This window comes from Lontra canadensis, unplaced genomic scaffold (assembly GCF_010015895.1).
Source record: "Lontra canadensis isolate GAN:19392208 unplaced genomic scaffold, GSC_riverotter_1.0 scaffold20, whole genome shotgun sequence".
NCBI lineage: Eukaryota > Metazoa > Chordata > Mammalia > Carnivora > Mustelidae > Lontra > Lontra canadensis.
The window spans coordinates 14,880,975-14,896,401 of NW_022631014.1; the positions used below are offsets into that span (position 1 = coordinate 14,880,975).

The window sequence follows — 15,427 nt, forward strand, 5'->3', positions numbered from 1 at the left end:
AGCCCCTGTCAGAGTACTGTTTAATTTTAATAGCAAAGTTTCCTTAGCATGCCGAAATTATACGATTTGGGTTACCAAATACTGGGTGTATTGAACCAGCTTTTCCGAACTATCAGGTGTAGGAGGTGATGTACATCTGTTTCTCTTATAGACTTACATCTAGACCTCAGGAGCCAGAAGGATAAAAAGCACTCTGGGGAAAAAAAGGTTTTTAGAAATCAGAGCCACAAAAGAATATTCCCAGTGGCCAAAAGTAATTGGTGAAATTTGTTACAGGGTCAGAACAAAAAAATAAGGTTCAGACCAATGGATAAACATAATTTTAATTAAGGTTTGCAAAGGAATTCATCCTGATAAAGGTAATTTTAATAAAATTAGAATGTAAAATAATTGAAAGTGGTTTAATATTGGTAAATCTAATTAAGTTGATATAATGGAGTTTGCTCTGGAAAATACATTTTAGATGATGGTTATTAAAGATCTGTATGTGTTGACAACACAGAAGACATCTGGAGTCAGAAAATTTTATTCTTAGAAGGAGCTTCAGAAACCAGCTGCATCCAAAAGGTGATATGGTCAGAGAGGAAAACTGACTTACTCAAAGAAACACAATGAGTAAGGAACAGTTGTAACAAGTGTAACCCTAGGCCTCCGTTCCTTCTATTAACAGGTCTCTGATTAGTTGAGTACTAAGTAATGCTCTAGCAGAAAGTAGGTGTAATCCCAAAGACTGGATTTAGAGAGGCAGAATAAAGTGAAAAGTTTACACAGGCTTTTGAATATTTTGAGTAAGGGAAGTTTGGTTTTGAATCCTGGCTCTATCACTTATGCCTTTGAAACTACAGTTTTCCCACCTGTGCAGTGTAGATTATGATTATTAGATTATCTACCTCATAGATAGTTATTAGCATTAAATAACATTATCAGTTTAAAAGTTCCTAGCATAATGCCTCGCATTTAATATTAGCTGCTATCAAGTTCAGTCCCCTACTCTTCTTAGCTCCTATCAAAGAATTGACCTTAACCTCCCGCCCTCCACACTGTCCCCAACCAACATGGTACAAAGGAGCCTGAGTGATCTTAATTGGGTAACCATTTCTCAAGTCTTGTGGCTGAAGATGAATTCAGTAAGGATGACATAACTCAGTATTGTTTTCTGCATTGTATATTCGAGGAGTGGGTAATATGCCTTATGGTCAAGACTTGTTTGAATATTTGAGTGCTGAATAAAACTTTTTTTGTTTGCTTATGTTAATCTTTTGCAAGGCCTTTTCATGACCTGGTCATTTAATGTTTTTCTTTCACTCTCTTTTGGAGGGAGGAGGAGGAGGAGTATATGTGGTAGGGATTTGGGAGAGGGCTAAGTGTAAGTGGGGAGGAGAAAAAACAGTGGGAACAAGGGTGGCTTCCAGCTAGGTACAAAGTCTTTGCTGGTAGAAGAGGGATAATCTATGACATGAGCAGTTTATAAATAGATGCTGAGAAGAGGATTTAGGGAAAGGGGGATGCAGATTACGATATAATTTTCATAAAGCCTAATAGTAACTTGGGTGCTGTATATTTGCTTACTAATTCAGTTTCTACTTTAAAAAAATCTATTTATATAAATTTTATTTATTTATTTTTGTAAAAATTTATTGTGGAACAGTGCTCAAAATATGGATCAGAATATGGCAAGATCTGCAAACCCACATTTCTTTTCCCAGTGGGCAAAAATAAAGCAGCTTTTAGGTCATTCATTCATTTGTTTAGCAGTTTTTACTGAGACCTTCCTCATGTGTGCCAGGCATGGTGTCAGGTTATAACCTGTAGAAGGAGCTGGGAAGGAGCTGTAGAAGGAGCTGGGAAGATCTGGAAGACAAACTAGTGTCTGTGTGAGTACTCCAAGGTTACTTTTGTCTTTATATAATGGATAATATTTTTTTTCTATAATTGTGGCATGATTTTCCAGATTTATACCACTACTTGTTGTTTTTTAAACTGAATACAAGTTATCGGTAAATAGCTTTTACTCTAATTAATTCTGAGATTAGAGTACCTTCCAGTTTGGAAATGTCATGTAGTTATGGAGCTGCTTGCTATAAAACATGCTTTTCGTTTTGGTTTTTTTTTTAAGATTTTATTTATTTATTTGACAGAGACGCAGCGAGAGATGGAACACAAACAGGGGGAGTGGGAGAGGGAGAAGCAGGCTTCCCGCCAAGCGGGGAGCCTGATGCTGGGCATGATCCTAGGACCCCAGGATCATGACCTGAGCCAAAGGCAGATGCCTAACAACTAAGCCACCCAGACACCCCATAAACATGTTTTTCAACATTTGCACATAAATCATTGAAACTATAGTTAAGTAGCAGAAAAGATTATTGCCTACTTATAGAGCTATTTGAAAATGAGACTTAAACATAAAAAGCCTCATTTAAGTAAGTGGTATAAAGACTTTAAGTTAATACTTTTTTCTTCAAATTTTATTTAAAAGGAATTATAAGAAGTTGCCAAGATAGTATAGGGAGGCCCCATATACCTTTTACCTAGTTTCCCCCATTGGTTACATCTTACATAATAAGGATAGTACAATATCAAATCTAGGAAATTAACATTGATATAAAGTGTATATAGTTCCATGCCACTTTACCACATGTGTAGTTTCCTATAACCGCCATCACAGTCAAGATACAGAATTGTTGCTTCACCACAAAGATCTTCCTCTTGTTCTCCTTTCTAGTCGCACTCATTCCCCTCCTCCCCACCAACCCTAACCCTTGGCAACCACTAATCATTTCTCCATCTCTGTAATTTTGTCATTTTGAGAATGTTACATAAAGGGATTCCTATGATACGTGACCTTTTGAGATAGGGTTTTGTTGTTGTTGTTGTTCAACACCGTGCTTTTGAGATCCATCCAAGTTGTTTTGAGTTTCAATAGTTCCTTTCTTTTTACTGCTGAGTAGTATTCCATTATATGAATGTATTGTTGTTGTTTTTTTAACCATTCACTATTTTTAGGATATTTAATTGTTTCCTGTTCTTGACTATTATAAATAAAGCTGTTAAGAACAATTGTACACAGGTGTTTGTGGGGACATAAATTTTCATTTCTCTGAGATAAATGCCCAGGAGTGTGATTGATAGATCATTTGTTAATTGCATGTTTAGTTTTAAAAGACACTGCCAAACTACTTTCCCCAAGTGGCTGTTCTGTTTTATAGTAACATATGCGAGATTCAGTTCCTGTGCATGCCTTCCCAGCATTTGATATTTTCACTTTAAAAAATTTTAGCTATTCTCATAGGTATGTAGTATTATCTCATTGTGATTTTAAGTTACTTTTCCCTTAATTGCTAGTGATGCTGAACATCTTTTCATGTGCTTATTTGCCACCTGTGTATTCTTTTTGGTGAAATGTCTGTTCATGTACTTCCCCCATTTTCTAATTAGATTGTTTTTTTTTACTGTTGAATTTTGAGAGTTCTTTATAGATTCCAGTTATATAGATATCTATATATCAGATATGTGGTTTAAAAAATATTTTCTACCAGTCTCTGGATTGCCTTTTCATCCTTTTCGCAGGAGGTTTTGCAGATTGAATATTTTTAATTTTGATGAAATCCAATTTACTTTTTTTTCTTTTGTGGATTATGCTTTTGGTATCATGTCTAAGAACTCTTCTCCAAGTCCTGAAGATTGCCTCTTATATTTTCTTCCATTTTTATAGTTTTATTTTTTAAGATTTACATTTATGACACATTTTGAATTGATTTTTATGTAAGGTGTGAGGTTTAGGTCAAGAATTTTTTTCCTTATAGATATCCGTTGCTGCATCACCAACTATAGAAAAAACTATCCTCACTCCACTGAATTGCTTTTGCACCATTGTCAAAAATCATTTGGCTGTACTTCTGTAGGTCTATTTCTGTATTGTCTATTGATCTTTGTTTCTGTTCCTCTGCCAGTAGCACTCAATCTTGACTAGTGTAGCTATATAATAAGTCTTGAAGTAGGATAGCATGGTTCCTTCCACTTTATTCTTTTTCAAAATTGTTTTAGCTACTTTAGTTTCTTTGCCTTCCCACATAAATTTTAGAATAGGTTTATCTATCTCTACAAACTACCATTCTGTTGTTTTTATAGGAAGTGCATTTAACCAGTGTATCAATTTGTGTGAGAATTAACATCTTTACTACGTTGGGTCATCCGATCCATGATCATGGTATATTTCCTCATTTATTTAAGACTTCTTTGATTTCTTTCAGCAGTGTTTTGTAGTTTTCAGCATAGAAGCCTTATAGATGTTGAGTTAAATTTATACCTAAGTATTTTATTTTAAAAATTATAGCTTCATTGAGATTTTTTTGGCATAATTGTAATTTGGCATAATTGTTTTTAATTTTGTTTTCTATGTGTTCTTGCTAGTTTATAGAAATACAGTTGATTTAAAAAAAAATATTTATTTATTTATTTATTTATTTATTTATTTATTTGACACACAGAGAAAGATCACAAGTAGGCAGAGAGGCAGGCAGAGAGAGAGAGAGAGAGGAGGAAGCAGGCTCCCCGCCGAGCAGAGAGCCCAATTCGGGACCCCATCTCAGGACCCTGAGATCATGACCAGAGCCAGAGGCCGAGGCCTTAACCCACTGAGCCATCCAGGTGCCCTACAGTTGATTTTTGTATGTTGATCTTACATCTTGCAACCTTTTTGAATTCATTAGTTCTAGGAGGTGTTTTGATAGGCTCCTTAGGATTTTTCATGTATAGATTGTTATGTCATTGGCAAATAAGAGTAGTTTTGTTTCTTCCTTTTGTATCTGTATGCCTTTTATTTCTGTTTCTTGCCTTACTGCACTGGGTAGAACTTCTGGTAATATGTTTAATAGTAACTGTGAGTACAGACATCATTGTTTGATATCTGATTTTAGAGAGAAAGCATTCAGTCTTTAACCATTAAGTATGATGTTAGCTGTAGGCTTTTTGTAGATGTTCTTCACCTCGTTGAGGAAGTTCACCTCTCTTTGTATTTTGCTGAAGATTTTATCATGAGGAAGTGTTGAATTTCGTTAGATGTCCTTTCTATATTAATTGATATCATTGTGTGATTTTTTTTAGCCTGCTAATATAATGGATTATAGTGACTGATTTTACTATGTTTAGCCAGCCTTGCATCCTTGTAATAAATCTCACTTGGTTATGGTGTCTAATTCATTTTATTATATTGCTGAATTCTGGTTGGTAATATTTTGTTAAGGATTTTCACATATTTCACATATTTCACACGATTATTAGCCTATAGTTTTCTGGGTTTAACATCAGGGTCATATTATCTTCATAAAAAGAATTTAGAATTGTTTCCTCTTTTATTTTTTGAAAGAGATTGTGCAGAATTGGTGTTAATTCTTCGTAACATTTTTTACACGTTCAGTAGAATCCTCCAGTGAAACCATCTTGGCTTGGAGATTGCAGAAGTTCTAAAATTACAAATGAAAATGTCTTAATAGGAAACTTGGTTATAAGATTGTTTAAATTACCCATTTCATATTGGGTGAATAGTGCTTTTTGAGGAACTGACTATTTCATCTACATTGTCAGATTTATGGATGTAGAGTTGTTTATAGTATTCCCTTGTTATTTTTTCTAATATTAGGATTTGGTGCTATAAATTTCCCTCTTAACACTACTTTAGCTGTGTCCCACAAATTTTGATAATTTTTCCTTTTTATTCAGTGTATTTTTAAGTTTCCTTTGAGACTTCCTTTTTGACTCATGGGTTATTTAAAAATGTGTTGTGTAATTTTTAAGTGTTTGGAGGTTTTTAGTACCTCTCTGTTACTACTTTTTAGATTGATTATATTGTGGTCCCAGATCACACTCTGTATGCATTTTAAAACATTTGTTGAGGTTTGTTTTATGGCCCACATCTGTCTTGCTGTATGTTCTGTGGGTCCTTGAAAGGAACTCTCTTGTTGGATGCAGTGTTCTTTAAGTGTTGATTACATACTTTGGTTGATAGTGTTGTTGAGATCTTCTGTATCTTTGCTGGTTTTCTATCGATTGTTGAGAGAGCAATGTTGACGTTTTCAACTGTAGTTGTGGATTCGTCTATTTCTCCTTTAACTTTATCAGTTTTGCTTCACCTATTTTGTTTGGTGCATATGTTTAGTTTTATGTCTTCTTGGTAGATTTATTTTTTTATTATTATGTAATGTTCTCCATTTTTGGAATTTTCTTTGAAGTGTACTTTATCTGATTTTAATGTAACTCATTCTTTTTTTTTTTTTTTTGAGAGTGTGTGAGAAAGAGGGAGAACATGGGCAGGGGCAGAGGGAGAGGGAGAGAATCCTCAAGCAGACTCCCTGCTGAGCACAGAATCCAATGCAGGCCTGGATCCCAAAACCCTGAGATCATGACCTGAGCTGAAATTAAGAGTTGGATGCTTAACTGACTGAGCCACCCAGGTGTCCCACTCTTTCTTTTTTCTTTTTTTTAAATATTTTATTTATTTATTTGACAGACAGAGATCACAAGTAGGCAGAGAGGCAGGCAGAGAGAGAGGAGGAAGCAGGCTCCCTGCTGAGCAGAGAGCCCAATGCGGGGCTCGATCCCAGAACCCTGGGATCATGACCTGAGCCGAAGGCAGTGGCTTTAACCCACTGAGCCACCCAGGCGCCCCGGTCCCACTCTTTCTTTTGATTAATGTTTGCATGGTATATTTTTATCTATTTATTTACTTTCAATCTACCTGTATTGTTATATTTGAAGTGAATTTCTTAGAGAAAGTAAATAATTGGGTGATGTCTTATCAACTCTGTCAATCTCTGTCTTTAATGTATATTTAGACCATTTAGATTTGATGTAATCATTGATATATTAGAACTTAAGTATGCTCTTTTATTTTTTGTTTTCTGTTTATTGTTTTTTGATCCTGTGATCCTGCATCCCTGTGAATAATTCAAATGTCTTTTAGAATTCCATTTGTATTTATATATGGTGTTTTTGAGGGTATCTCTTTTTATAGCTTTTTCAGTGGCTGCTCCAGTATACAGCTACAGTGTACATATGTATGTAATTATATGTATATGCATGCTTATATACATATACATACTTATACATGCATATACATATGTCTACGTTTGTGCATATTTATGACTCATCATAGTCTTCTGAAGTTAGCATTTTACCATTTCAAGTGAAGCATAGAAACTTTACCTCCCTTTGTATCTCTGTACCCCCTAAATATTTCCTCTTAAATATTTCCTCTAAATACATTGAGAGCACCAGAAATGTTATAGTTATTGCTTTAATCATCAAACATAATATACAAAACTTATAAGAAGGATAGTATCTTGTATTTTCCCATGTTTTTATTCTCTCTATGGTGTTTTCTTTTTTCCTAAGATTCTTTCTTTTATTATTTCCTTTCTGTTTAGAGAACTTTTAGTCATTCTCTTAGAGCAGGTGTGTTGGTAACAGATTCTTTCAGTGTTCTTCATCTAAATATGGTTTAGTTTTCCTTTCATTCTTGAAGGATATTTTTGCTGAAAATACAGGATTCTAGGTTGGCAGTTCTTTTAGCACTTGAAAAATATGTTTTCTTTGGACCTCCATGGTTTCTATGAGAAATTTGCTGTCATTTGAATTGGCCCCCAACCTCCCCTTCCCGATATTATTTCTTGCTGCCTTCAACATTTTTTCTGTCTCTAGTTTTATCAAGAGTGACTGTTGTATTTGTTGGCATGGATTTCTTTGGGTTTATCCTTTCTGGGATTTATTCTGCTTTTTGAATATGTTGGCTTATATCTTTTGTCAAATTTAGGAAATTTTCTGATCTCTTTGAATACTTTTTCAGTCCTTCTCTCTTTCTCTTGTGCTCCAGTGACATGTGTATTAGATAATTTGTTATAGGCCTACAGTCCCTGAGGCTCCATATAATATTTTTCAATCTAATTTCTCTCAGATTGTTCAAATTAAGTATTTTTTTTGTTCTGTGTTCATGTCTACTGATTTGAATCATTCTTCTGTCCCCTCCATTTTGCTGTTGAGCTCATCTATTGAATTTTTTTACTTCTAGAATTTTTTAAATTCTAAAACTTCCATCTGGTTCTTTATATCTTCTATTTCTTTGCTGCAACTTTTAATTTTTCATTTGTTTCAAGTGTATTTATAATTGCTCATCTATTGAATTTCTTTACTTCTAGAATTTTTTAAATTCTAAAACTTCCATCTGATTCTTTATATCTTCTATTTCTTTGCTGCGACTTTTAATTTTTCATTTGTTTCAAGTGTATTTATAATTGCTCATTGAGGCTTTTTTATGATAGTTACTTTAAAGTCTATCATCTTGGTGTTAGCATCAGCTGATGGTCTCTTCTTACTCAAGCTGAGATTTTCCTGGTTCTTAGTATGGCCAGTGAATTTTGATTGAAACCCAGACATCTTGGACGTTATGTTACAAGACTCTGGATCTTACTTGGATCTGTTTTAGTTGGCCTTTATGTTAGCAGGGAAGTGGGAACACTATCTCATTACTGCCAAGTGGGAATAAAAGTTCAGGTTTCCCCACTGGGCCTCTTTTTGGCTCCCTAGAGGAAAGGAGCTGCTCATTATTGCTGGGCAGAGATAGGAGTTCTGTCTCCTTAATGATACAGTGGGAGAGGTTGGCTCCTTGCTGCCTGTAGCTCCCTGCCTGGTCTTCTCTGACATGCCAGCAGCATGGAGAGTTGTGGGGGGCACCTTATTAGTGCCAGGTAAGAGTAGAAGTCTGGGCTCTTAATTCAGCCTTTATTGGAGATAAATGATGGCTACAGTTTTTCTTTGGTGTTTGACTGGAGTGGAATGTTTTTGTCTAAAACTTTTCAGTTTTTCTGGGCTGCATGCACCTTGCCTGCTTCTTTGGATAGAGAGAGAAGGCTTTTTTTTTTTTTTTTTTTTTTTTTTTTATATTCTTGGGTCTTTTTTTTCTCCTCCTCCTTCTTTTTTTGTCTACATTCATTGGCATTTTTGAGTTGCCAGCTTCTCCAGCACCAAGACCGGGATATATGAGGCAAAAAGAAAACTGAGCAAGCTCACACAACTCTGTCATTTCCCAGTTCCCAAAGTCCCTCACCAGTCTGCCACCTTCTCTCCACCTTTCAGATGTTTATGTTTATCTCATATATAATGTCCATGGTTTTTAGTACTATTAGTGGGAGTAGGAAAAAGTACTTAAACTCCACCTTTTCAGAAGCAGAAGTCCTCAGTTCATTCTTTTTGAGCAGTGATCAGATCTCTTATTCAAGTATAGACCATCTCATCATAGCTCATAACCTGAATTTGCAAACACCAGATCCCTACAGTATACAAAGCTCTTACCAGGCCCTCCGAAGACACAAAGATGAGCCTTTCCCTGTTTGTATTAAGGTTTTTTTCATCTTTTGGAATACAAAGTACATGTCACAGAGGAATAAAATGCTGTTGCCTCTGTTATTAGACCGTGTTGTCTCTCTTCTTAGGCCGTGTGTAAAATCCCTCCACGCCTCAGGCGACTGCCGTCCTATATACTTACACACTCATACATGTACACAAACACAGGTGACCCTTAATGTCAGTGTCCCCTTCATGTAAGCATCATAAAAATTTTAAAATAAATGGATGTGGGTTTCATTAGTTTACAGTACTACTAACTTGATAGAACTGACCAATGGTTTTATCTATCTTGAATGCTATTGTTTGAGGAGAGGCAGGTTTTATCACCAAAAGGATCAAGAGGGTGAAGTAGAGAGCCTGGAGGGGATGTTTGGGTCCTTTAGAGAGTGGTAGAACTGGTTCTTCGATTACTATCACTTGGAAAGTTCATTGTTTTCCTTTTTACTGGTTTAAACCAATACCTGGCACATAGTAGACGTTCTATAAAAATAGCACTAGAGAGGATATTGGGGGTTGACAGTTGGAATACTGCATACTGTTTTCCCTTAAAGAGCTCAGAATTTACTCAGCCTCCTGGAAGGTACCTGTCTTATTTTGCCTTGGGGTGTTTCTGTCCTGTCTCTGACTCTCTTGGTATTTCATGGATTCATATTCTCTCTCTCTCTCTCTCTTTCTCTTTCTCTCTCTCCTTTTTTAGGTTGGTGGTGGGGAAGTGGGGAGGGTGGGAGGAGTACTCAGCGTCTTTAAATCTTGGCCTAGCATTCTTGTTGAAGTTGTTGTTCTTTCTTATCAAGTAGTGTGCTCAGAAACATCTTCATTACAGGGATTCTTAAACACTTGTCTACATGCATTGCAGAATGGCTGTACCTTGCATTCACCAAAATAACACTGTTGTCAAGGTAACAAGCAAGTTTTGGTTCTTGTTTCGCCACTAAGTCCTAGTCTCACATTGATCTTTTAGTCTTCCCCTGTCTCTATCAGGGATTTGTGCCCATAAATCTTTAAAAATTTATTTCTGAATTAAATATTTCAAACATTCATGAAAGTATAAGAAGGTAATGAGATTAGCCTCCGTACATCCAAGCCCTGGTGACCTCTTCGGTGCTTGAGGTCTTAGTATTGGCCAAACAGCTGTGGTACAGCCCACAGGGTCTTCTGGCCTTTGGCCAGGCCCTGCTAGCTGTGCTGGGAACTTAGCACTTTTGTGTGTGGAGGCATTTTTCCTGGGGCTTTTCACATTTTTATTCCTCAATGGAATATGTGGGGAGATGGGACAATGGACTTGGTAGGATCTGTTGGCTTATAGACTAAGTTTTCTTTTTGCCTTCTCTTGTTTATATAGCACTGCAGTCTCTTCATGGGTAAAATGGGAATAATTATTCGTTTATCCATTCTAGATATGGTCTTTATTCTTAAAACTTACACTTAGGTAATGGAAATGCAAATTAGTAAAATAGAGAACCAAGAGGTAAGTAGATATACTTCTGGCTGGACAAGACTGGGAAAGGTTTCACGGAAAGGGTGGATTGGAGACAGTCCTTGACCTGGATTTGGATATGGGGAGATCAGAGGAGTAGCAGACACAGGCAGAGAATACATCGAGCCACAGAGGTGAAGAGAAGAGTGTGCATCAGAGGGGTACCCCTTTCTTCCTGCTTTAGGAAATGAGAGGTCAAATGAGGTTACATCTTTGGAGTTCTTGGAAAGGAAAGTCTACCAGCATCTGTACCTATTAACAGCCCATCAGGTAGAGGACCTCACAAACCCAGTCTGGGAAACAGGATGTGTAGGTACATGGAAAGAGCCATTAAAGCTGCAGTGGCCGCCTCCCTGATCTCTGGTGGTGGGGCTACCATAGCTTGCATGTGTAGGTTATGCCCCGTGCCAGCACCTGCAGAGTTAACGGCTGGGGCTAAAACCTAGCCAGGCTCTGCTAGCAGAACTGGTGTAGGCTGTTTCTACCCTGAGAAGCACCTTGTTCTGATTTGCCAAGAGCACCATGAGGGCTCAGAATCTATTTCCTTTTGTCTCTTACTAGTGCCCACATAGCGTGACCAAATATTTAGGATCTCACTGTAATATAATTTGCTAAATTACTTCCTTTAGCCATCTGTAGGGACTCAGTCATCATTTTGAAGACTGGCTTGGTATCAGATGTTTGCAGAAATACAGGAGGACATACTCTGTCTTTTAGTTCCATTTTTGCCTTCTGTTCTCCCCACCACCAACTCAGATTGATGATCAGAATCCCTCTACTGCAGGTGAGGATAAGACAACTAAACTGTTCAACACCTGCCTCCCCAGGTGACCTGAAATGCACAGGGCACTGGACCCCACCCCTACTGCTTCCAGGTCAGGTGCCTCCAGTCCCTTTGGGGCCATCTTGCTACCTGTGTCCCAGCTACCCACCTGTCATTGCTGTTGCTCCTGAGCCTTTCTGGTTCAGCTTCCTTGCTTCTCTATTCCTTTCTCCCTCATCCTAGTTGGTTTCATTCTGGAAGGGGAGAGATTCATTAGAAGGAAAAGCAGGGTTACAGGTGAGGGAGAGACAGGAAGGAAAACGAAGGAGGAAGATAGGGAGCAACATAGCAGTAGAGGCCAGGAAAGTAGTAATACAGGCAACATCTGTAATTCCAGTGGGGGTGAGGGTGAAACCACCAGAATGACGTTTCAGACACAGGGATGTTTCTGTCACTATCATCTGCCTTCAGTAACAAGATGACCTTGCTTTCCTCAGGTGTCCTCATGACTTCCCCTGCAGACCATGTCTATGATCCTTTTTGCCTGTGTGGTGAGGGTGAGGGATGGACTGCCTCTCTCCGCCTCCACTGACTTTTACCACACCCAAGATTTTCTGGAATGCCGGAGACGGCTCAAGACTTTAGCCTTGCGACTGGCCCAGTACCCAGGTCGAGGTTCTGTGGAAGGATGTGACTTCAATATACAGTAAGCAAGCATGCTCACTTTTTCAGAACATCTGCATACTTCGGTTTACTGTGAAGCATGTGTGGGGATAACATTAGGTGATCACATGCTGTGTCACCAGTGGGTCTGCTGTCGGACAGTGGTCTGAGGTGGTGTGGATTTACAGCCAGAGAATTAAGGGAGTGTGATTGCCACACCCCTCGCCCCCCACGGAGCCTGCTGCTCCTACTCTTGCCCTTCTGTTAGTGTGTGGACTTTGGGGGCTCAGGAGCAAAAACTGAGCTGTACCTGAAACCACCTTCCTCTGTGTCCCTTCCTCATTATGCTTTGATTATCTAACATCCTATGGGAACTTGGTGCTGGTCTGCAAATAGGAAAACTTTTCTCTGATAAGAAAAGAAAAAAAGGTCTGTGACTTCAAAGGACTTTCTGGGTGTTTCAGCAGTCTTTTGTGAAAACTGGAATGTAAAATGTTCTGCTCATTTGTATTTTGGATTAAATATTCACCATTATTTTTCACAGATGAAACAGGCTTTTTTTTTTCCATACGGGTAAGCAGTATTATAGCTTATTTTATAGTTAAAGAGTTGAAATATTTTCCCACAGTTACTATTAATAAATTACAACATCAGGAATTTATTGTCTCACAGTTCTGGAGGCCAGAAGTCCAAAGTGAAGGTGTCCGTAGGGGCATGGGCTCTTGGAGCTCTAAGGAAGACCTTCGCATGCCTCTCTACCACCTTCTAGTGGTTGCTGGCAGTCCTTGTCATTCCATGTCCTGTGGAAGAGTTACTCCAGTCTCTGCCTTCTTGGTTACATGGCCTTCTTCCCTCTGTCTCTGTAACGAAATTTCACACCAGTCATTGGATGGAAGCTACCCCAATCCGTTGTAACCCTTTGCATCTGCAAAGACTGTTTCCAAATAAGGTCATAGTCACAGGCACTGGGAGTTAGGACTTCAGCATATCTTTTTTGGGAGACACAGTCAGCCCACAAATAGGGATTCTCTTTCAAATAGAAAATACCCACCCTAGACAGACTTAAGCCCTCTGGAAAGTTCCTTGTATAAGGAGGAGGTTATCCTTTTTTTTTTTTTAATTGACAAAGTTTTTATGTAGAAAAGATTATAGAACAGTATAACCTAAAAACTCTTTGCCAGAAACATCCTGAAATGTGGGTAAATGTATCTGAGAAATTGTTCTCAATGTGTAGCTGAGCTCGTAAGAAAGAATTCCCAAGATCCCAGAAGTGACGAGGAACAGGATATCAAGGTGCTAAGGGTGTGAGCTGACACTGAGGCTCCTGGGGAACAGTCAGGATCAACTCAGGCCCTGAGTTTCAGCACGAACAAATAAAGGGAGAGGCCTGTGGGCGTCCACTGGGTGAGGCATAGGAACAAGACCCGGGCATGAGGAAGGCCTTCTGGTCAGGCGACAGCCCCGGTGGAACCGTGCCATGTGGGAAATAGCCGCCCACCAGTACAGGAGTTGCTCATCTTTACTTGGCTTTGTATGGGAAGGAAAAACAAAATCTCATCTAAGACATTGGAACCCTGCTTCTGTGCCTCATGTGGGACTGGAGTTTAAGTCTAAACCAAGGTTCAGTGATTGGTATTGGTTCCAGACTGATGACACTCCTGGAGTAGCTGATCAGAGCAAATGAAAAGCTTCTCCAGAAGGTGGTGCCTCAAATCAGTCCCTGAGAGATTCTTACAGAAAAAAAAAAAAAAAAGAAGCTCCACACTGGTCCCTCTCACCAAAAATTACAGAACACCAAAAGAGCTATTTTTCAAAGAGTGGGAGTCAGTAGACACCACAGAGAGAACTTGAGTCCCCAGAACCTAAAACGGTAGCATGATAGTCTGAAAAGTAGTGGAAGAAGGAGAAAAGCCTGCATCAGTTTTATGAGACCAGAATAACCCCAATACCACAACCAGACAGAGACAGTGCAAGAAAGGAAATTACATAGACACAAAAGTCCTAAATAAAACATTAGCAAACTAAATCTAGCAGTTGTGTGTATGTGAATATATATGAATTGCCCCCAAGAAGCCTTCATTTCAGTATGCCAGGATGATTAAACATTAGAAAGCTATCAGTGTCGATTAAAGAAGAAGATGATTTTGCTCTATAGGCATAGAGAAGCCTGAGGCTACCTCTCCCTTGTGGAACATGCATCCCTCGTGCAGGAATCAAAAAGAGCGACCACACAGTGTCAGTGGCAAATAGCTGCTCCCTAGTTTAGAGGAAGGATGAGAAAGGCAAAGTGCCAGGTAGGCCCAGCCGAAGAGACAGTAGACACACAGCAAACAGCTACAGGGCTGCTCAAGGCCAGGCAGGTGCCGGGCGTGGGCATGGCTGTCTGAGTATGGGCCAGGAATACAGGGGTCGGCCCTCCACTAATGCAGGTGTTGCCCCTTTGTTTCAGTTTCTCTTCTTTGCGGGATGTGGCTTGCATGGCTATCTGCTCCCGCCAGTGTCCAGCAGCCATGGCCTTCTGCTTCCTGGAGACCGTGTGGTGGGAATTCACAGCTTCCTACGATACCACCTGTATTGGCCTGGCCTCCAGGCCATACGCCTTTCTTGAGTTCGGTTTGTAACCCTCTCTCTTATATATTGCTCTCTCTTACGGCATTGTGTGTGTTGAACTGATGGTTTAGATTTGGCTTATGGCCATCAAGGAAAACCTCTGGAGGTGCTGTAGCATGTCACTGGAGGTCAGCCTGGTCCCCTGAGATTTCACCGTGATTGACGCGGCCCGGAAAGCTTCAGGGCTTAGTGCTGGCTTCCCATTTCCTCAGAGCCTGAGGCAGGGTTGGGGAATGGTGAAACCCATCTCGGTTTTTCCCCATTAGTCCTCTAAGCAGGGGTCAGCAAACTGTGGTCCGAGGGCCAGGTGCCTGGTTTGTCTTTTTTTAATAAAGTGGAAGTCAGCTACGCTCATTATTTTATGGGTCGCCTGTGGCTGCTTTGTCCCTCACCAGCAGAATTGAATAGTTGTGACAGAGACCATACAAGCCCTAGAAGCCGAGAATATTGACTATGTAGCCCTTTAAGAAGACTTGACAACCTCTCCCTGCTCTAGAGTTACTACTCAAAGGGTGGTT

General features: G+C 39.1%; 1 protein-coding gene across 8 annotated transcripts in view; it reads left to right on the forward strand.

Annotated features, from left to right (window-relative positions):
- The window catches only part of SEC22C (SEC22 homolog C, vesicle trafficking protein), a 29,730-nt gene that overhangs the window by 796 nt on the left and 13,507 nt on the right, over window positions 1–15,427 (forward strand). For 4 of the 8 annotated variants that reach the window (XM_032861082.1, XM_032861088.1, XM_032861081.1 and 1 more), the window contains exons 2-3: window positions 12,134–12,342; window positions 14,749–14,912. In XM_032861082.1, coding sequence (XP_032716973.1) covers window positions 12,161–12,342; window positions 14,749–14,912 — 346 coding nt within the window. In that variant the 5' untranslated portion in view covers window positions 12,134–12,160. Of the gene's footprint in view, window positions 1–1,855; window positions 1,873–5,677; window positions 5,682–6,431; window positions 6,450–11,650; window positions 11,749–12,133; window positions 12,343–14,748; window positions 14,913–15,427 lie in introns of those variants that run through there. The other 4 variants (XM_032861083.1, XM_032861085.1, XM_032861084.1 and 1 more) reach the window with 4 other exon arrangements.